At 35.9% G+C, this 22,404-nt stretch overlaps 1 protein-coding gene across 1 annotated transcript in view; it reads left to right on the top strand.

Moving 5' to 3' along the window:
- Window positions 1-22,404, top strand: part of KHDRBS2 (KH RNA binding domain containing, signal transduction associated 2) — a 511,795-nt gene that overhangs the window by 326,935 nt on the left and 162,456 nt on the right. The window contains exons 5-6 of the mRNA XM_045542235.1: window positions 4,958-5,085; window positions 10,891-11,089. Coding sequence (XP_045398191.1) covers window positions 4,958-5,085; window positions 10,891-11,089 — 327 coding nt within the window. The remainder of the gene's footprint in view (window positions 1-4,957; window positions 5,086-10,890; window positions 11,090-22,404) is intronic.

Below are 22,404 nucleotides of genomic sequence, written 5' to 3'. Positions count from 1 at the left end.
AGCAATATTATATAAATATACATTTTCACCAGGCGTGGTGTTGCACATCCATAATCCTAGCTGTTTGGGAGGCTGAGGCAGGAGGATCACGTGCGCTCAGGAGTTCAAGGCTGCAGTGAGCTACGATCGTGCCACTGCACGGCAACCTGGGTGGCACAGCAAGACCCTGCCTGTCTCCAAAGTGAATAAACAAATAAATAAAATCATCTTTACTACTTATGAGCTTTCAGTTTTGCTTTTCAATGAATATCTATGTTAGTAAATTGAGCTTAAAAATTTGAGTGTTATAAAACTGTAATGACCCATTCATATGTATAATTTATTGTATGACTTCAGAATCTTAGAACTCAATACTACTCCAGCTAACTAATATAAGACATATTTCTGATAACATTTCCAAGGTAAACTTTAGATACTTTATTTACTAGTATTTTTAAGATTATATATAGCTGAAGCATCAGCAACACATGCAATATTTAAATATTCACAGGGATATTTTACCTTCAGCTAGACTCATGTACTAATTATGAAAGATTAGTTCAAAGTTACATCTATGTTTAATAACAGATTGGAAATAAGCAATATAATATAAAAGCACAGACCTTGAGGTTTAGAAAATTATATATGTTGTAAAAATAATGCACAGGATATATTCAGTCTAGAGAATATTTAGTGTTTCAACTATTCCTTTGGACATATAATATTTTTTTTTCTTCTGTATTTATTTGAAACACTTAGCTATCTCATGGCTGTAAGTAAAGTGGTATATATATTTCAGTTGTCTAATCAGGAAAACCTGAATTTATTAAAAATCTTGATCCTTTAACATTTAATGATATGAAAATTTCTGTCACTATACATCATTTTACTGTTATGTAGTCTTTGCACTTCAGTTATCACAACTATATGCAGATGATACTTGAATTTACCCCCTCAACCCAGATATGAATTATTAAGATGGCCTTTAAGGTCTCTCTGACATTTTAAACTTAGTTGATCAAGAAAGACCCAGTATAAATTCTCCATCTTCAAACATTTTTTCTGCATTTTTTCCTTTCTCTAGCTAATGTTGCCATTATACTTCTAGTCATTTCTGCACCTAAAAACCTCCTTTGGGCCTGATGCTGTGGCTTACTAGTAGCACCAGCTACTCAGGAGGCTGAGGTGGATCGCTTGAGCCCTCAGAGGTTACAGTGAGTTATGATGATGCCACTACACTCCAGCCTGGGTGACAGAGTGACATCCCGTCTCTAAAAAAAATAAAAAAATAAAAATAAACTTCTTTGTTTCTACCTTTCCCAATGATACTATATACTTCCTACTAGAGCACCCTTAAACTACCTGTTTCTCTCTCATACCCCACCACATGCATAAACACACTATTCTTTTCATTATTGCCACAATTTCTAATTTCACTGTTGCCAAATTGTTCTAATCTCTATCCCAAAATAAGGTTTGTGTTTTCCCATCTCCATCAGTCATCTATATTTTCTTATTAAGTGAAGTGTTGGAAAAAATTGGGCAACATACAATTTAATTTCTAAAAATATTGATTACTACCCTTTTTGGTAATCAATAATCAGTTTTGTGCTTAACCTATCCATAACCATTTTGAAATAAGTGTGGCAAGTAGTCCAATTTAGTCATACATAGTATAAGGTATGTTGAACAGAATAGGCTCAAGCAGCATTAACATAAGTGGGTTTACCAAAGCTCTCAGTTTTGTTATCTTAGGGCTTGATTTTTGTCAGCACTCAGTATGTTAGTTTGGGTCCTCCAATAAGCAGATGCCAAAATGTGATTAAACATTTAAGAATTATATTAGGAAAATGCTCTTACGATAAAAAAATAAAGAGAGAGCCAAGGAAGGCTGGAGAGCTCTCACACTACAATATCTGACCCCAAGGAAAGAGGGGTGGAAGCCTTCTAGATGGCCCTGGGACAATGAGATTATCAGAGAAGTTGAACAACACTGTCAAGAAATTCTTGAGCGTAGTTAGAGGAGTCCTGTGTCTCCAGGAATGGATCTATTTGAGCATCTAACTATATTTGATCACCAGCTGGGAGAAGCTATTGGGTAGCATGGCCTTTGGAGAAATAGAATTTCAGAGCATAGCATCTGGGGTTCTTGGTCAATTACACCTATAGTTACTGGTCTATATTCTCTTGGTCACCACAACTCTGGAAGATGATTTATTTCTTAAAGCATGGTTCTCTAGCTATGCTCATAAGAAACTTAATTTTATACTAATAGAAGTTGTTTTGCTTACACTAAGAATTAACTTAATCTGCAGTGTCAAATATTCATATTAATAAGATTAGCACATTTTCTCCATGTTAGCAGATTTCTATCTCAGAGCTGAATTCCAATGCAGTTGAATTGGTGAATGTGGACTCTGAACAAAGGAATTTAAATGGATAATTCAAACTGCAATGACATCATACTATGACATTCAGATATATACATACACCTTCAACTAAGTCTATAGCTGCCCCAAGAAACAAACAGAGGGCTGGAGAGAGGCTGCTGAAGTATGTCTCTCCCCTTCCATGCTGAGTATTGCCTCTGTTAGCTTTGGCACAAAACAAACCACCACAGTACTTAGTGGTGTAAAGCACCTTTACATTATCTATTTTTCTTGGTTCTGGGGTTGGCCAGGTGATTTTTCTGGTCTCCAGCAGCTTGACTGGGACTGGATGGCCTAGGATGGCCTCACTCACATGTCAGGTGACTCGGATGGGATAGCAGGGAGGGCAGGGACAACTGGAGCCTCTGCCCACATACTATCTCATCCTTCAGAAAGCAACCCTGGTGGTATAAGGGTTTCTGGTGACAGGAAAGGGCAAACCCCAATATACAAGCACTTTTCAAGTCTCTGCTTTTGTTACCTTTGTTATTGTTGTTTTAGCTAAGGCAATGGGTATGTGGATGCAGGGAGCCCTGAACAAATTGGATTAGTCTATCACACCATCTGATTACTATGTTGCCTCTCCTCTTTTTTCCTGTTTCTCTTCCTCCTCTTCCTCCTCCTCCTCTTTCTCCTCCTCTTTCTCCTCCTCCTCTTCCTCCTCCTCTTTCTTCATTTCCTCCTCCTCCTTTTTCATCTTATGACTATACAATGAATGAGACCACATCACTTTCTTATTATAGAATAAAAAAGATCTATGCTCTAAGGTACACTTTTGCATATGTTGAATTCATCTGTGATTTGTTAATTTTTATCTCAACCCTCAGTATTGCCGAGAATGAGAATCTGTCTCTTTCTATAATTCATAAGGACCCTGAATCTCCATGGGTTTTCCTCAGAGAGGAAGCTACATGAATTTCCTCTAAAATTGGAGATTTTACATAGGAAAATTATGGGGTTAATGACCCATTTTGCTGGCACCTGGTCAGATTACTCAGTCGTGACAATTCATTACATTCCCTGATTCTAATAAAATAATAGACATGTTTGTTCTTAAATTTAGTTGTTGTTTGAATGTGAAAATTAGGAGGTAGAAATTGAATAATATATGACTTGTTAGAAACTATAATTTTCTACTCTATGGCTTTCCTGTCAGCTAACTGTGTTGAGCCTATTATCACTATAATCAGGTGCTGAAAAGGGTAAACATGAAAGCAACATGCTAAAAATAAAACAAACGCTTTGGAGTGACTAGCACTTTTGCTTGTAATCTAAGCAGTTTCTAAAGCACGGGGTAAGGCTGTGCATTAGAAATCCTTGTAGGCTGGATGCATCACTGCCGTTTTCTAGGCAGAGATGTGTGGGTGACTATTGTAGTCTTATAGTTTTCATTTTAGATTTCTATACCACATCTGTGCAAAGCTACATTGGCATCATTTGGTGTAGATGATTATGATACACTTGATTGTTAGTACCACAGCTAAGCTTCAAACATCATTTCTGTTCGCCTGCCCTCTAAAAATATTTCTAGTCTCAATTCCTAGACCCCACTCCATCACTGGAAAATCTGCTAGATGGATTTCACTTAAATATACATTTAGAGAAAAATAATTAATCAGATAAGCCATTTGACACAAATAACCAATTACTCAGTTTTGTACTGTTCAACCGTGTATGTGTGTGTGTGTGTGTGTGTATTTGTGCACATGCACGTGTATGTGTGTGTGTCCCAGAGAGAGAGAGAGAGAGAGAGTAAAAGGAGAAACAGGGAAGACTGACACTTGTTTTCAGAAGGTAGTATTCATCTTTAATGATTCAGATCCACTTTTTGGTCCTATTGAAATGATGTGTTTCCACATTGATGAAGATAAAGATAGTCCCTCTGACTTTGACTGAGTCTCTGGTTGTTATGAAATTTGCCTTCCACTGTGGCTTTCCCTTTCCATTAGCCCACCTTTCCATTAGCCCACTGCTAGAACACATAGAAAATCCCTTGCATTTAAATGTTGCACATCCACTTGTTTGGCTGGGTTCCACAACTTCCCAGTTGTCTGGACCTGGGCCATATTATTGTAGTTCTTAATGGTTTTAATACACACTCAGTGTCTACTCTGGGCCTTGGGATTGCCCCTTTTTGGCTTATGCATCAGGAGCCATTTGAATATCATGTAGTCATTCATAATCTACACACATTCATCCAAGTGATGTTGTTTCTTAGTAATTCTCATGTTAACAATAATGACCCTGGTACATTCCAAGTTCTTGTTCCATACTGCTATCTTCTGTTTTCTAGTTAACACGTCAGGTAATATCTTAGCAAATATAATCTGATGTCCTGCTGAGTACTTCCTTGATAAAAGAAGCAACTTCAATTTCCCTATATAATAATATATGTATACTTTTTATATCATTTTAGATTATTATATACAAGTGCCCAGAAAACAAATGAAAGATTCCTTTTTTATTGTTTTTGTTTTGTTTTTTGTTTTTTGTTTTAGTTCTAAGAACCCCATGTCTCATTTTTAACTCATCATTTTTTTTTCTCCTAGGACTACAATGATGAAATTCGTCAGGAACAACTACGTGAATTATCTTACTTAAATGGCTCAGAGGACTCTGGTCGTGGCAGAGGTATTAGAGGCAGAGGGATCAGAATAGCTCCCGCAGCTCCTTCAAGGTACATTAGTTCTTACTTTAAATAAATTAACAGTAAAGGAAGATGGCAGGTCTTTGTTGTCATGATCACAGCTAGGAATAAACAACAACATCAGCAACAATCGCTATCTCCACAACAAAAACAATAACGATGAATGCTTATATGTCATGTAAGAGCTTCATATATATTAGCTCATCAAATATCCTCCATACTAGGAGATATCTACTATTTGCAGGTGAGAAAATAAGATACGAAAGGTGTATGGAATTTACCTAAGGTCACATAGGCAATCTGATTCCAGAATTCACAGTTTATGCTTTTAATTGTGAATTCTGTTAACAACTAACCTTGCGAAATAAGGGTGGCAATTCTGGAAATTAGATTTAGAAAATATGGCAGCAAACCTGAGATTTTCTACTTTCTTGTCCTTTCCCCAGGATTAGGGCACACAAATGATATAACCATTTGCCTCCTTGAACCCTGATAAACTTGTGTGAAGAGAAAACTATAAAGTTTGCCTTAAATGGTCCTTGAATTGATATAGTTTGCCAGGTAAGGAGGCAGGCAGGTAGGTAGGTAGCTATGGAGAGATACAGAGATAGATATAGGCAATACATATGTCATCCGCCCAGAAAGCCAGAACCACACTTCTTGCATGGCTGATGGTAAGGATATTTAAAGTTCAGATACATTTGACTTTGCAATGCCCTTGGTGATCGGAAAGACTTGATTTGATTTTATTCATTTTGCAAAGAAATTGGAATCTTTCTCTATTGGAATTTGTTTTTTAGAATACTGAATTTGTTAAACTTTCAACAGAAAGCATTGGTTTGCAAAGAGATGAAGTAAAAAATACTCATAGCCTTCACACAATGACTGTGTGATTCAATCACTCTCTTCACCCTATTATAGCTGGCCTTTAAATCTCTAAAGGACGTAGATCTAGAATATTATTTCACATATCACATAGAAATTATTCCAAGAGATGCTTAGATATTTTGCAGATTCAATTTGTTTCTTAACTTGTACCCCAAATATTTTCAACCATCACTGTCAACATAGCCACTGTTTTTAACATTTAAATCATAAATATCTCAAAAAGTTTCACAGTTGGTAGGGAAAAAAAGTTAAGAATAATACATTTCTGAATAAAATATCAAGTAAATAACTTGTAAGTAAAATATGGCAATTCTTAAAATTAGATTTAGCTAAAAGCAAAACTTCCGAATATGTTCTAGAGCTTATATTTATGTTATCTTTAAAAAATTAAAAATGGAGTGCTGTAATGTTGTTCAGGATCATTTGCTTATTGCTAAGAATTAATGTGACGTAAAGCAATACTGTCCTTTTTTTAATAGGATTAGTCTTTTGCACATTTCTAATCTCATCTTGATGGGTTTTGCAATGACATCATTGCAAGACATCTTTAATGGATTTAATCAAATGGGTTAAATCACATGTAATTGCCACTTTTGTAGTTCAAAAAAAAATGCCAATTTTAGCAGTTTTATATGGTTTAATCTAAGTGTACATTTAGGATGTCTAGTGAATGCACCCAATTTATCTATTCTATATTCCTTGAAATTGGGACCATTTAGAAAAGATAATGCATTAACCTGCTTTTGAAATTATAAAATCATTATATTAATAGATTTGTTGTGTTATTAATGTTCCATAATAGGATATTGCATTTGCCATATTTGAATGAACCATAAAAGATTTTAATTTCAGAATGCTTTATTCTAAAATTTTAATCTGTTTAATAATTGAATAAAGAATAGTGCTGATTCAAAATGGTCTAGATTTTCAAATATCTCCTTAGAAGAAAAATTTGATTGAAAGATTTTGCTATTTCATATTCCATATATCATACAAATCTGATCATGCATACATAAAAAGAAAAAAATTAACACTGAAAATTAAATTTTACTTCCAATGCTATACTGTTATCATTAATGTTACTAACATTAGTGAAAGTAAATAGAGCCGAACTTTGTTGTCTTCTGTTTCAAACAACATGATGAAATGTATCTACAATTAGAAATGAAAAAGGAAATAGCTTCACAAAACAGAAAATCATATTGATAGGAAAACTGGATAACATGAGTTAATGGGTGCTAACTTGTACATATTTATTAAATTATTAGTTTATTAAGTTATTCAATTGCACTTATGTTCCAAAAGATGGTGTCTAGAATATTTTAAAATTCTATAATTTGTTGGAAAGTATTTAATTAAAAAATTTACATTTCAATAAACATATCTATAACTAATCTTCTAATAACAATGCATACCAGAGAACAAAGCACTATATCTATTATGCTAATAATGTATTTTACATAAATGAAGAATGAAACTATATGACATTTCTAACACATATCACCACTACATGTTGCAATGAGAGCAAGCAGTGGAAAATGAAACATTAGGGGCAGATTTTGAAGGCTTTTGTTTACTACAATGAGAACTAATACTTAGAACAAATGGAGTTTGTTAAAGAGGAGAGTAATCATATTTGTTTCTAAGAAAGACTACTCAGTCATCACTATGGGTGATACAGAAGAGTTGGAGTGTTTGAGAGGGAGGCAGAGACAGAGAAAGAAAGAGAGATGGACAGAGACAGACAGACAGAGACAAAGAGAGAAACTGACTTACGACACAGGAGCCAGTGAGAAGACAAGTTTTATCCAAGACAAACAGAAATGAACAGCACTTGGACTGTAGAAAGATAGGGCCAGATTAGAGTTTAAAGTGTATAGGAATTAATGCCAATTAGATATTGGAGAAGTGTGGCCCAAGACAAAGATAACTCTCTAGTGTCTAGCCTGGTAAGAGTTTGATGATTTCATCAAACCAGATTGGGTGAAGGATCAAGTTAAATGATGAATATAATTATTCCTGTAAGTAATCCTATCTCTGTGGATTGCTAGTGTGACCTTGGGCAGGGGACTTGTACTCTCTGTGCCTTGGTTTCTCAACTTACAGAATAGCTTAGAACTGCCTACATGACAAGCTTGTCAAGATGCTTGCAGTAGGTGAGGCATGTAAGGCTGTGGTTCCTAAATTAGGCTGTATAATGGCACCACTAGGGCTCCCTGCCTGCAGAGACTATGATTTAATTGGGGTATGGGCTGGAATTTGGAATTTTTGAAAGATCCTCAAGTAACTCTAACATGCAGGGAAGTTAGGGAACTTCAGATATAAGGAAGACAAACCAAGATACAGCATTATGTTAGGAAGGAGACAAATAGTCATCATTAGAGTTAGGGACTGCAGGGTCTAACCATGAGAGGAAGAAAGAAGATCTAGGACAGAAATTGGGAACACCCATATTCCAAAATGAGTCCAGGAATAGAAGCCAGTGAAGGAGGCTGAGAAGTAAGAAAGAGGAAGGAGGAAAAGTGGAGAAAAGCAGGGTCATAACAGTGCAAAGAAGCATTTTCCAGATATTAATCCACAGTCTTAAATAGAATAAGGGAGGTGCAGCTATGGGGAGACTGTGAAAGAATCTAGTGGATTTGGAAATCGGTAGGCTACTGGTGATCTCAGCCGAGAGTGCTCTCAACAGAGTGGTGAAAGTAAGAACTAGATTGGTTACATTCAGTTCAGGAATGAACAGGAAGAAGGTAAAGAATTAAACATGGAAAACGTTCTTTCAAGAAGCCGGGAGAATAACCGAAAGACTACTGCGGTGTGGATTTAGCCAGGGGCAGTGTCCGAAAATAGGTGATGTGAATCTTGAGTTGAACTGGAGGAGGGAGCAACAATGTTAATCATCCAAGGTTGGGACATTGTGTATAGGAATTAATGAGTCAGGTTTAAGAGACAGGTTTGCTAGGGATGTGTCTGGTAGTCACTTGATGAAGGAATGGAATAAGACATTAGGTTTGATGCAAGCATCATATAAATTTAGAACAAGAATAAGTGTTATAGATTCAGAAATCTGCATATTACTCATTAGAAAAAAATCCACCTCAGGCCTAGGTAATTATAGTACTTATCTAGGATTATTTAGTGGTACAGCCAAGACTTGTCAATGTAGTTTAGCGTAGGACGACCATATAATTTATTACCCACACATGAATGCTTTTGAGAGTGTTAGAATGCTAACCTGAATAGAAAGCTAGGACAACAGTTGTAAAACCTGGATGTGTGCTCCTCTTGCTTATGAGAAAACAGACAGGTGCTTGGAGGCCCAGTGAAGGTAATTGGTCTTTACATCCTTTTTTATAGATACATTTTTATATTATCATGATAATAGAGAATATCGTATTCTCAGCTGTGTTGTATTTGAAGCAGCCCTGGGTTTCTGGGTCTTTTGTATTTCACCTTCTCCCAATCTAGGAGAGTGATTTTATATATATTAGACTCACAATAATTTCTCTGATAGTTTCTCTATTCATCAGCTCTAAAATCTATTTAAAATTTTTAAAAGCTTTGCCACCATTCTTACTCTTGACTCCTAAAAGCTCATTTTTTGCAAGCAAGAAAGAGCCAGCTGACTGCTATTCATAGCAAAAAGCATAACCTACATCCACATGGGGGTACAGCCAAACAGTGTGATTGTTGACATGCCAATGATCATCATTTTTTCCCAAAGCTTTAGTGTTCCTGCTGAAAGCAGTGCTTTCTGGAGGCCAACCTTTCAGACATAATAAAAAGTGAAATAACCGTGCTTGTGCCCAAAGATTTCAGACAAACATTCAACCTTTCTAGAGGCCTCAAAATACCATAAAAGTTGGCTGCAACCGTTTGATCTTATGCTTTTAATGCAAGTTACTTTTGTGTCAAGAACTGCAGTACAGAGTATTCAGTCTATTATTTTTTTTGCGGAGTACTAATGTATCCCTCTAGCATCATAGTTACCACAATAAAATATATTATGTCAGGGACTGCACCAGTTCAGGGGGTTACATGCATGATGATAGATCAGTGACAATGAGTTGGGATTTCAAATGACCTCAAACTTAAGCTGCTATAATAAACAGAATGATATCACCATGGTTAGAATTCCACATTTTATTAAAGTGCAGGCAGATATTTTTTTTATAAATGATAATATTGCGTATCTCTTGCAATAACCCCCAGGATGGAGGACATATAGACTGAGGTTTCATAGATGGTCCAGTGAGTCCTATATCAGAAGGTACTCTGATATGAGTCTTTTTTTTTTTTTTCTTTGAGACAGAGTCTTGCTCTGTTGCCCGGGCTAGAGTGAGTGCCGTGGCGTCAGCCTAGCTCACAGCAACCTCAAACTCCTGGGCTTAAGCGATCCTACTGTCTCAGCCTCCCGAGTAGCTGGGACTACAGGCATGCGCCACCATGCCCGGCTAATTTTTTGTATATATATTTTTAGTTGTCCAGATAATTTTTATTTCTATTTTTAGTAGAGACGGGGTCTCGCTCAGGCTGGTCTCGAACTCCTGACCTTGAGCGATCCACCTGCCTCGGCCTCCCAGAGTGCTAGGATTACAGGCGTGAGCCACCGCGCCCGGCCCTGATATGAGTCTTCTTGGCAAATTTTGAATATAATTAGAGTGGACTTTTTTTTGTTGTTTTTTTGCCTTGGTTTTTTAGTTATATAAAAGACAGTATCAAGATGTTTTACATGATTTTCATTAGAACTAAGTCATAGTCAGTATTTGCAAATGTACTTTGCTGTCGAGGTCAAAACACTTTACATACTAAATAATCTCTATGGTGGGGAAGAGAGAAATTTGTATTTCTTCCATTGTATGAAGGCTATGAGATGTGAGTTTTTTTTCTGTTATAGTCCCTTTTCTTCTATTCCTTGTGTCTCATCTATATATGACCTATTTTTCCTAGGGGCCGTGGGGGTGCCATTCCTCCTCCCCCGCCACCTGGACGGGGTGTTCTCACCCCTCGAGGAACCACTGTGACCCGTGGAGCTCTTCCAGTGCCCCCTGTAGCAAGAGGTGTCCCTACCCCTCGAGCCCGGGGGGCACCCACAGTGCCAGGATACAGGCCACCCCCTCCTCCAGCCCACGAGTCTTATGAAGAATATGTAAGTACTCTCAAGAAATAAGTTGTGAGGAAGAGCTAAATTGATTGGTGAACAATCTAGGCCTCAAAAAAATGCATATACCATGAATATAGCAGGTAATGTTTGGTGCAGAAAACAAATGTCATCTGCAGTGGAATTTAAGCACTTAAACAAGAGCATTTTGGGAAAAGCTTTCATTTTACAGGTGTCATCACTGTTGTAATAGTGTTAGTTCAATAGCTTGGATACGAAGGATCAAACTATCTTGAGGATTTCTTATCTTTAGAAGGCTTAATCAGATTTCAAATGAGAAATAATTATAAACATAATGCGAATCACCATAAACTGAGAATTTTTCAGGGGCATAAAAGAGAAATATTTGAGAAATATAATACAATTCTATTATAAACTTTGGTAATAATGTAAGACCATGTGGCTATTCTTTGATTTGCCTATCGTGACTCTTTCCTTCACTATATTAAAGATATGGATTGACATAAAGAACTCAGGAAAATGTAGAATGAACAGCAGAAATGCAATGTCTTTAAGCGTCACCTCCTTTCCCATCCACTCTATCTCTTGGTCATCTTATGTATCCCAATACCTTTTCACCTTTAGTTCAGGTTTTCAGTATGCTACTGGTTACATTATGGTCCTGGCATTCATTTCTCCTACTAGATTGTGAACTTACAAAATGAGAGTTTCCTATTCACTTGTGTAGCCACGGGGAATCCGCTGTAAAGGTTAAATTGAGCAAGCCAGATCATCATCTTATGAAACAGATCCTTTTTGCCTTTAACCTCTCCAGCACACCCACCCCTGATCTAGGTGTTTGATTCATTCAACCACCCACAGACATGCTGTCCTCTTTAATATCTTTTGTGAATTTATATTATTAAATATAAACTCTTCAAGTACAGTTACCATCACATGCTGGACACTAAAAACATAAATATTTTATGGAGTAGTTAATAATAACCGATCAAAATTTACTCCTAAAATAAAGTGAACATAATTTATAGGTATCACTATAATATATTAATGCTTAGTGTATGTTTGTTTTTAGGAATAATGTTACTGCTTAATTAGGAAACATTGATTAATACCTGCAAGAGTGAAGAAAAATTAACAGTAGACATCCACTTCTACTGGAACAGATGAAATGTGTTCATTTAAAGTATCTTTAATACAGCAGGAATCAATATTTAAAAACTTAGACAATCTTAAAATTGCAAAACCAGAAGCAGAAAACATATTCTACCTTGTAAACAAGGCCACAAGTCAAAAAACACAGGGACAAGCCACAGTTCTGCCACCTCTTGCCTGAGACATAGTATGTGCGAAATAAGTAGTTGTTAAATGAATGAGTTAAAAATCCACAGTAGGGATGGTGGAATCTTTTTTTTTTTAATCTCTGAGGAACTTTTTAGCTCCAAAATCTTTATGTACATTGTCACTATGGTGTTTTTGACCTCCAAATAGAGGCTTAAACAAATCATTTTTTCAAAAATTAAAAAAGAGAGAAAAACTGTTCAGGTAATAGTGGTCAACATTATTATTAATTAAAGAATTTACACAGTACACATGGGACTATGAAAGAACAGGATTGGCAAAACAGAATTGTAGCCTTTCACATGCATTCCAATTTATAGTGAATAAATCACTAGAATACAAGGCAATAAGAGTAAGTGGCAAAAGCATGAAGTATTTATGGAAACATGAGTAAAAAGGCTTATATTCTGAATAGGGAAATGTAAGAGGCGGGTTTTCTTAGAAAAGATAAAAGAAAATATTAAAGCTATGTAATGTGAAATTTTTACTTAGGTTTTAAAGTATATAGTCCCTTTTTATTCATCCACTCAGGCATTCACTGAGCCTCTATCTTACTGCCTTTTTGTTCTGAAGGTTCTGGACATGTATCTGTAGAATTTAGTGGGAGGAGAGAGAAAACAAACATATTATATATAAATCAATGAATAAATAAATTTGGTAAAGTTAAAAAAGATGGTATGAGGGTGGTGTCCTATGAATATAGGTTCATGAAATCCAGTATTAGGAATTCCATCAGGCTTTAAGAAAGGTCTGGAACAAGAAAGAAAAGTATAAGAAATCTCTCCCCGTCTCATCTTTGTTTTCTCTGCACATGTTTCTGTTCCATTTTTATCTATGGGCTGGCGTTTTTGGCTTCTCTGATCAATGTGACTTACATATACATGTCCAGCTCTAGTTACCAACAGATACTGGTTGGCGGCCGTCTCTCAGTCTTGATCCAGATCCTCAGGTGGGAGAATCATAGTCAGCCAGGCTTATCAGGTGTCTACCTAGTAGTAGTTACCTATGCATTTAGAGAGGAGGTCATTTGAAATTAGATCTGGGATCTACCACTTACCAGTCACCGATGTCAGGGGTAGGGAACAGGAGAAGTTTATACAATAGAAACATAGTTATTGGGGACCCAACCCTAAGGACAATATGAGGAGACACTGTTTCCAGAGTGGCAAAAATATTATAAGCTTGACAGATGTCAATCTATGAGAACATCCCATTGGTAATAGGTAAAAGTATATGGATACTGTTTTTGAAAAATATTTTCTATCATAGTTTATTTAAACCTATCCTGTACCAGATTTTAGTTATTTTCTTTCCTAAAACCAATTCAACAAGCGCATGCAAAGTTTGATACATGGCTGATAGACTGCTGGCTGCAATCTTTGAAGTCCTCAGTACCAAACCCAGAATAACACCCAAGAGCTGCTACTCTCGGCTCTAATTTTAGAGTATTGATTCTTCTATATGGGGTAAGAAAAACAAAAGTTTAAGTGTTTCAATAACAAAATAATAGCACCATGCTAAGTTGATGGCGAAAATCTCAAAAGAGTTCTTAACTTTCAGATAAAATTTCTTAGAAAAGCTTCCCTTTATTATAAATCACACTATGAGTCAATTCACTCTTCAGACTTGTTTCTCCCCTGCCGAGCCTCTGCATTAAGTTTCTGACCACATGGAATGTATTTAGGTAATCAAATCCACTCCTTGCAGCTGGCCTGACAAGAAACAGCTTACTGTAATTGAGATTGCTGTTGAAAACCATCATTAGTGTTAGCTGTGTCTAAAAAAAATGTGAATTTTAGTTTAATTGTTACACATCCTAACCAAGACTTTAAATATTTTAAAGCTTCTTTTCATTGACCTTCTGCTAAGAAGAGCACATTTACATTTTACTGATCCATCACCATGATTGAAGTAGATCTGGAGAATGGAAAAGTAGATTTCAACAAAAACTCCTATACCACAAAATATTAAGCATATCAGCTCTGCCAGTGGATGTTAAAAGAGAATAAACTAAAACTTTTGAGTACTTATTAGGTTCTAGTCACTATAATTAATACACTTAATCTCGTGATAATACTATCAACTAGTTATTAATTTTACTATTTTACCAGGTGAAGAAACTGAAGCTTGGAATTGGGAATTGCAACCAGTTTTCAGCCTCTTAGGCCTCTCTGTCTTCGCTAGATTGTGTTTCTTCTCCATAAAGAACCATAAAATGCCCTACATAGTATTTGCCTCACAGAGAACTCACACGTGTTTATACAGATCATTTGTACTTCATACTCCCATCCAGACTACTAGTCAGTTTTTGAATCCCCTCAGCATTATTTAGAACATCTCCCAGCCCCTGCAAGAGCACCTCCAACTACAGGGAACTCAATACTTCTAAGGAAACTAGGTGCTAGAAATATAAAAACTGTGGTTAAAGAGACACTGCCTCTACTCTAAAAAGTATGTCATCTGAGACAGAGTTAGTCCAACAATTAACATATAATATGTATTTGCCATATAAGGCTCTTATCTTCATCTACTCTGTTAGAAGTCATTTTTGCTATTGTCTTCTCCCACTCAGAAGACTTCATATATCCTAAAGGCAGTCAGTGTTTTTTACATTTGTTTTCTCTTTGCAAAGCACTTTCCAAGTAAAGTGCTTGATAGTAGCAATTGAATTGAATCTACTTATGAGATTTTTGGAAAGAGATTATACAAATGTACACTAACATACATATATATCTTATATAAGTACTAAATGAATGACAATAGAACATAGTATATACTAAGTGCCAAATAGAGACTATACATGTTCCAGTAAAAGGAATTATCACTGATGGCTATGAGTGTTTTGGAAAACCTCTAAGAGAATAGGGAAAACAACCACGGTAGACCAAGATAATAGGTATAACTTTGAGAATTAGAGAGAAGAGGGAGAATGTTCCGTGCAAAAGGGATGGTAAGAACAAAAGACAAGAAAAGGGACCTTTCAAAGCAAATCTAAAGAATCTGAGAGAACAATTTGGTGAAACAGTTCATTTAGGTTAGCAGTGGAAATAATACAGGAGAGGAAAATAGAGCGGTGTTAAAAATGACCTCAAAGGTTGAGGTTGCAACTTCACTTATTGTAGTAAAAAGCCACCTGAAGATTTTTGGAGCTGAAGATACACTAAGGTTTTGGAGAATTTTATAATTCTCAGTTGTTTAGGGGATTGGAGAAGAGGATGAACCAAGAGGAGATGATTTAGGGAACTAACAACAGTGAGCCTTACTGAGATGTGGCCGTGGCTATGAGGATAGGAATGGGAGTGCAAGTATCAAGGCCAAAGTTAAAGCTGAGTATGAAAACAATACAGTTCGGTGACAAGTGGATGTGGCAGGAGTAAGAAAAAGCAGTCGAGGCTCACTCAAAGGTGTGGTTATTATATAAGGGAGAGGGTAGGGGAAGGAGCACAGGCAGGAAGGCTGTAGTGGGGAAGGGTGAGCAGTGAAGAAGTGACCTGGAAGCCAAAGCAGCTACTTTCCATGGATCTAGGAGGGGCCTTATAAATGTGTTACGTAGTCATCTCTCTTTGTTGCAAAAGTAAGGCATTTTACTGCACACAGCTGAGATTACGTCCCCACCTGTCAGACTTCCTCTTGGGTCAGATGGTGTGGAGTGGGCATGGCTATTTGTGAGATCCTGCTAAGAAGAGTTTGGTTGGAAATTTATTTAGTTTGAGTTTACTGCAATATTTTTACTTGTGTTATTTGGGCATTGCTATGGTTCTGTTGTAGAAGTTATCGCAGAAATACTCAGCATCTCATCTGGTGTCATGACATAAGTATTCACAGAGTTCTTACTGATATAAGATTGAGCTAGGGGACATTGATGCAGGAAGGATGTGGTTAGTAGTGGTGAAACAAGGTACGAATTGTATTGGGCCAGAAATTGTTCTGTGGAAAACTCTTCCATATCATTCAGTTCAGCTATGAAAGAGACTTGGTAGAGATTTCCCCAAATTTGGCAACAATGCTGGCCGTCTATAGCATAACATTTAATAAGTTGTGAAACAAAAAGAAACTTTTCAAAGCTATGAATAACATTTTTTTCCTATCAACCAGGCCAGAGAAAACCTTGAATTTTCTCTCCTCTCTATAAAAATTATATAAAATCATTGTCATATTAGAAGGTGATCAAAAATTATGCCTCCAATAAATTGGGGAAAAAGTATAAGGGTATGTTAATTAACAAAACAAAAATACTGTATCATTTTCTGGGTTTTGTGATGTTTGCAATATTTCCAGCTTTTTAAAAATTTGCAATTAGTTGTGATTCTTTTTCTCATTCAAAATAAATATATACTTTCATGCGAACTAGGTATTCACAATTTTATATTTTTTTTCTTAAAGAGAGAATACAAAATTATATAATTTTTAGGCCCTACAAATTCTGTATCCTACCCTGTAGAGGAAAACAATGACAACATTTACAGGAAAATGTATTGGGGAGGCAGGGCAGGGAGAGGTTATTTAAAGAAAAAACTGCTTGTGTAACTTTAGTTTCTTTCTAGTACTGAAAGCATGTTCTTCTGTGCTTAGCTAGGAACAACTTGGTGCTGTTAATAACTATGTTATTCCTGTGGCAATGGTGTCCTTTTAATAAAAGTTGTGTGAAAGATTTAAATGTGCAGGTAAGGACACACAGTTTCTGGAATTGTCTGTCAGAACATCATACCCTAGAAAAGCATAGACAACATAAAAATATGCTTAAATAAATACTCTCTCATATGTTGGTATGATGCACATAAAACAAAAACAAATAACATGTCCAGTACACAAAATAGTTTCTAGTTTCCAAAGCCTCAGGTCCATTTTTTTTTTAATTAGCGCATGTTTTCTCCAGTGGTTAACATTCAGACATCAAGCAGGTATATCAGGGCACAAAAAAGAAAGAAGAAGAGATATAATTAAAATTCAGTTAAATGCTACATGAGAAATTGTGGCTCTGTATAATCAATCATGTTAACCTAATTTATAAAATGCATTTTGACAAATTTTTTAGAAGTTTCTATTTCATCAGTCTTCAGTAAGCCTATTGGCATTCCAGCCCAGCCTATCATCTAATTCAGACTCTGAGGCATCCTTCCAGTAACAATGAAGGAACTAGAAAATTCACTGGTAAATCAATAGTCCTTAAAAGTTCCATAAATGAGTTCAGGCTGCCAGCCCTCAGTTTCATGTGTATGGAACATTTTTTGACAGAAGAGGGAAATAAGTATTAAATGATAATTGAAATCAATTCTTGTGCCATTTTTGTGGAAGGAAAGATTATGAGCCTGATCTATAATGCATTTTGAGGGGAGCCACGTGTGGTGGTTTTCTGTGTAATAACCAAGAGCCTTCACCCAAAGAAGAGAGATTTTTATTAGAGTTTCTAGATTGGATATTTGTATTCCATTAAACATCCTCGTTTGAGTTTCATGCTCTACTCTCCTCTTATTAGAGACTAATTTACCAGAATGCAGTGCAGAGTTTTGTTTTTTGAAATGTAACTAATATTTAAAATAACTGAAACATGCAAGGTTAATGAAATGTGTTGTGGAACTGTAGGATGGGCATAATACCATTGTGGTTCAAATTGCTTGTAGAAAGGTAGTGGTATTTAAGCACTATTAAAATATTCAGTTATTTCCTAGGACAAAATAAGATGTCATCTTTTTAAACTGTGTTCATTCTTCTTCTGCAGGTGAAACTTAAATAAACCATCCTGCTTCTTGCATTATATTTTAGATTTCTAAGTCATTTTAGAACAGATGCAGATTCTTCTATTGGCCACAACACTCAGGGTTGTATCCAAACTTGTACTTTATAATTACCGTGATGACTAATGTCTTTTGTAACACTTAGCAGGATAAAAATAGGTTTTCTTCCTAAGCCTTTTTAAGATGGCTGCTAGCTGCTAGAAAGTATTATATCATAAAGTATTTTAAAGTTTCCTCTAGGCTCTGTTGGGGAAAAAAATGCCATGATCTTTTTGCAGTGTCTGCTATAGACATAGAGAGGAAAGCAGTGGCAAAAATGACAGAATGCACCTCAGCCTTAGGGAGTTCTACCATTCTTTTCTGTGTAACATTATTAATATATTTTAGGTTATATTATTTTCTATCTTTGGTTCATACACATAGCCTAAGGATTAAAGAAGAAAGTAAGTTGGGTCTTGATTTATTTCTATAGATATATTCCTAAAAATCTATACTGGGTATAAATTAATAGTTTTTATATGATTTTTTTCTTCTGAGTTGATTGTAATTTTTACAATTGTATCCCATTGGAAAACTAACATCCTAGATAGGGTGATAAATTATACCTAAGAATCCTGCAATTTCTTTTCTGTTTTGTTGACTGAAAAATATTGTTCAACATGTTTTGACAACATCAGCCTTATAATTTTCTGGCACGGAAAACTTAAATACAAATTGCCTAGTTAGTTAGATTGTCACTGGCTTTTGCAGAAAGCCAAATAGGAATGGTTAAATAGGATTGAGTCATTTTCCACATTTGGTCCCTCTTCTTTTATGGATTCCTCACTCTATGGAAAATAGAGGCTGCTAAATCCTTCCGTCAGACACAGGTCTTTGCGATTATTTTCTATAATATCTTATGAGCCAAAGGCTTTTACTAGGGAAGCTGCAAATGTTCTTGGCAATAAGTTTTAATAATCTCAAGATTTGAGTTCAGACTATTTCTCTTCATTGTTGGAGATGGAAAACCATACTTTCCCTTTATATGAAACCATATTAGGCATCAATTTGGCAGAGGAAGGACACAGGAATGACCCTCATTTTTTCCTTCTGCCTTCTATTTCTTAGAAAGCAAATAAAGAATATCCCACTAATGGGCTTTTTATTTTTCCATCTTTCATCCACTGTTTACATCCATTTTTCTACAGTACCTCTGACTTATTAACATCCATGTAAAGTGAATTGTTCTTTATTTTACATTGTTCTTTACATTGTCATGGATGCTAACAACAGAGTTGGAAAACTGCAGATATTATAGAATCGGTGTGAGTGCTGGATAGCAGGTTTAGGTTGCTGGAGAATGAGCAATTTGTTCTTTCAGGTGATCTTTTCTTTCTTCTTCTCAATATCTACAAATAAAACTGAAGCCTTCCCCATTTTCTTTTACTCTTGATATAGCAGAGAAAAAAACCTCACATGTTATGAATCACAGGGATTATGTATCAAAGAGAATGAGATTTTGCTTTTAGTATTTTTTCTTTCTTCCTCTAGTGCAGCTGTACTGGATGTTACAAACTACTTGAAAATAAAATTCAATGTCCTTTGTTGTAATTTAGCCCATGCTATAATTTCTGGTCATCACTTATATTGCAATATTTTTGATTAAATAATATAGCTAGAACTTACGCCTTTGCAGAATAATAAATAGCCAGCCAAAATAGTAACTGGTGCCCAAGCTAATATGTTCAGCTGGTCTCCACAGGTACAGAGCACCCGTTGTTGTCCATTCTGGTCGTTCAAATCTCAGATTCAATTTGTTGGTCCCTGAGCCATATTGGCTATTAAATATTGTAACACTTCCATACTGCTGAATTCTAGTAAAAATATAGTGTAATAGATTTTCCCAAACAGACAAAGTAAGTGAACTAAATTGGAGTTTAAGAGGATTCCTTAGCCAAGCCATTGAGGCAGTTGTCTAAGCCAGATGGTTGCACTGCAGCCAAACCTCTTGTGGTCACAGAGCTGATGACACATGTGACTTTAGAAACTCTGCCTGTCAACATGTTGAACTTCCTTGCTCCCTCTTTCCTGGCCTCCCAGTGTGTCCCACATCTGTGAAAAAGAGTTGAACATAATCTAGTGGACTGTCTACCTTGCTCCTTCGTTTTGCAGAATCTCCTGAATGCAAAAGACTATCGTGCACTTTTGAATGTTAAGAAAGACCTTCTCTGGTTCACTACTTTATTTTAATGTTGAAGAAATTAAGGTTCCAAAAGTAAGTGACCAAACTGAGGTGACAAAACTGTCAATGCCAATTGTAGGTTTCCTGACTTTCCCTGCAACACATTTTCTAATGGATAAGAAGAGGAGAAAAAGCACATGTGCACTCACTCGTGGGTCTTCCAGGTAACTAGACGAATCATCTGGCTCCCACATGGATCTGAGTTTCAAGCTTTTCTAAAATTTACAAGGAATAGGCTGAGAAGATGACGGATGACATAGAATGTTTGAGCCCTCATACCAAGCAGGTTTACCAGTGAGGTTTAGGTGGCCCAGATTTATCTTATCTTCCCTCTCCAGAAACCTGATGGCTTTCTAGAAGTTACACACATGTACTACACACACACACCCTCTCTCTTTTATTTATTTATATTTTTAGTTACTGAGACTCCTAAAGAAGCAAATATTGTTGGCTAAGGGCGTTGGCTCACACCTGTAGTCCCAGCACTTTGGGAGGCAAGGCAGGAAGATCACTTGAAGCCAGGAGTCTGAGACCAACCTGGTCAACACAGTGAGAACCCGTCTCTACAAAAAATTTAAAAAATTAGCCAGGCATGGTGACACGTACCTGTAGTCCCAGCTACTTGGGAGGCTGAGGCAGGAGGATGGCTTGTGCCCAGGGATTCAAGAGTGTAGTCAGCTATGATTGCAACACTGCACTCTAGCCAGGGCAGCACCTGTCTCAAAAAAAAAAAAAAAAAAGAAAGAGCAATTTTTTATCAAGAGCATAAATAAAAGGGTGGGGTACCTAGTTTTCCTTTATATTTCAGGGTATTTCCTTCTTGGAAACAGGATTTATGGAAATCATGTAAGAATATCCTTTCCCCTGTGTACTTTATCACTTCTTTCTAAGACTGTACCCAGAAGTAAGGATTTACAGTTGTGAAGACAAGAGAATAGTTTACTGTAAGACAGCAAACATACTTGGAGGTAGGAAAAGATTTTAGGAGATATTTTTGGGAATTTAGTAGGTTAAAAAAAAAAAAATCTCCTTACTCACTAAGCAGGAACTGACCCCTTCTATGCTTGAGGCCAGATCTTTAGCAAATGCATCTATTCTGTTTTATTTTCCAAATGTAAGGTAAAGTGATTTAAGCAATATATCTGCTACAGAACGGAATTATACACATAGAGCTCTAAATATAGTGAAGCAAAAATATATTTCACCTTATACCTAGAGCTTGTATAAGATTTTCTTTTACATAACAAAATATACACTTAAGATCCAGACAACCTAATATGATCATTTTCATATGTAATGAAAATTATTTGCTAAGACGCAAATAATACCATAAAATAAATCTACCAGACCCCTCTCTTCCAGAAAACAATCTCCATTAAAATTTGGACCCAAACTGTGGTGTTTCATCCAGCTATTGTCCCCATTTTTCTATTCTAAACTTCTTACAGGGGTATTAAAACACCACAAGTTTAGCTTTCATTTCCAGAACTATCTTAAATCTTGATTCTCCCTATTGACATGTTTGTTCAAGAGTCTCCAATTATTTGTGGACTTCTCCATTCGAAGTGAACCTGTCTTCCTATTCCTGTGCATCTGACCTGGTTTCATCAAACACCTCCCAATTTAAGATTCCTCCTGATTTACCTACTTCTGTTTAGTTGAACCTCAAAAATATGAAAGTTATCTTTTGGTTCTTCCTTTGCTTTGTCTCAAATATTATATTCAGATTTGTTTTCCTAAAATACTAAAATCGTCATATCACTTCTTTCTTAGAAAACATCAATCTCTTCCTGTTGCCTAAAGGATAAAATTCCAACTTCTTACTTTTACATATGTAATATGAGACGATGAAGAGAAGTACTTTAGTTTTATGAACTTACTGTTAACTAATGTTTTTTTTCATTTTCAAATGAGATTTTTGACCAAGAATAAAAATAAAGTAGATGAACAAGAAAGAGAGAAAAACTCTAAATTTATACAGTACATACAGTTAGCAACAACTTTATAGTTCTTAGGTATTAAAATTGACTGTGCTATTTGATAATAGA

Source organism: Lemur catta, chromosome 2, assembly GCF_020740605.2.
Source record: "Lemur catta isolate mLemCat1 chromosome 2, mLemCat1.pri, whole genome shotgun sequence".
Taxonomy (NCBI): Eukaryota; Metazoa; Chordata; class Mammalia; order Primates; family Lemuridae; genus Lemur; species Lemur catta.
This window is presented reverse-complemented; position numbering and strand designations above follow the sequence as displayed.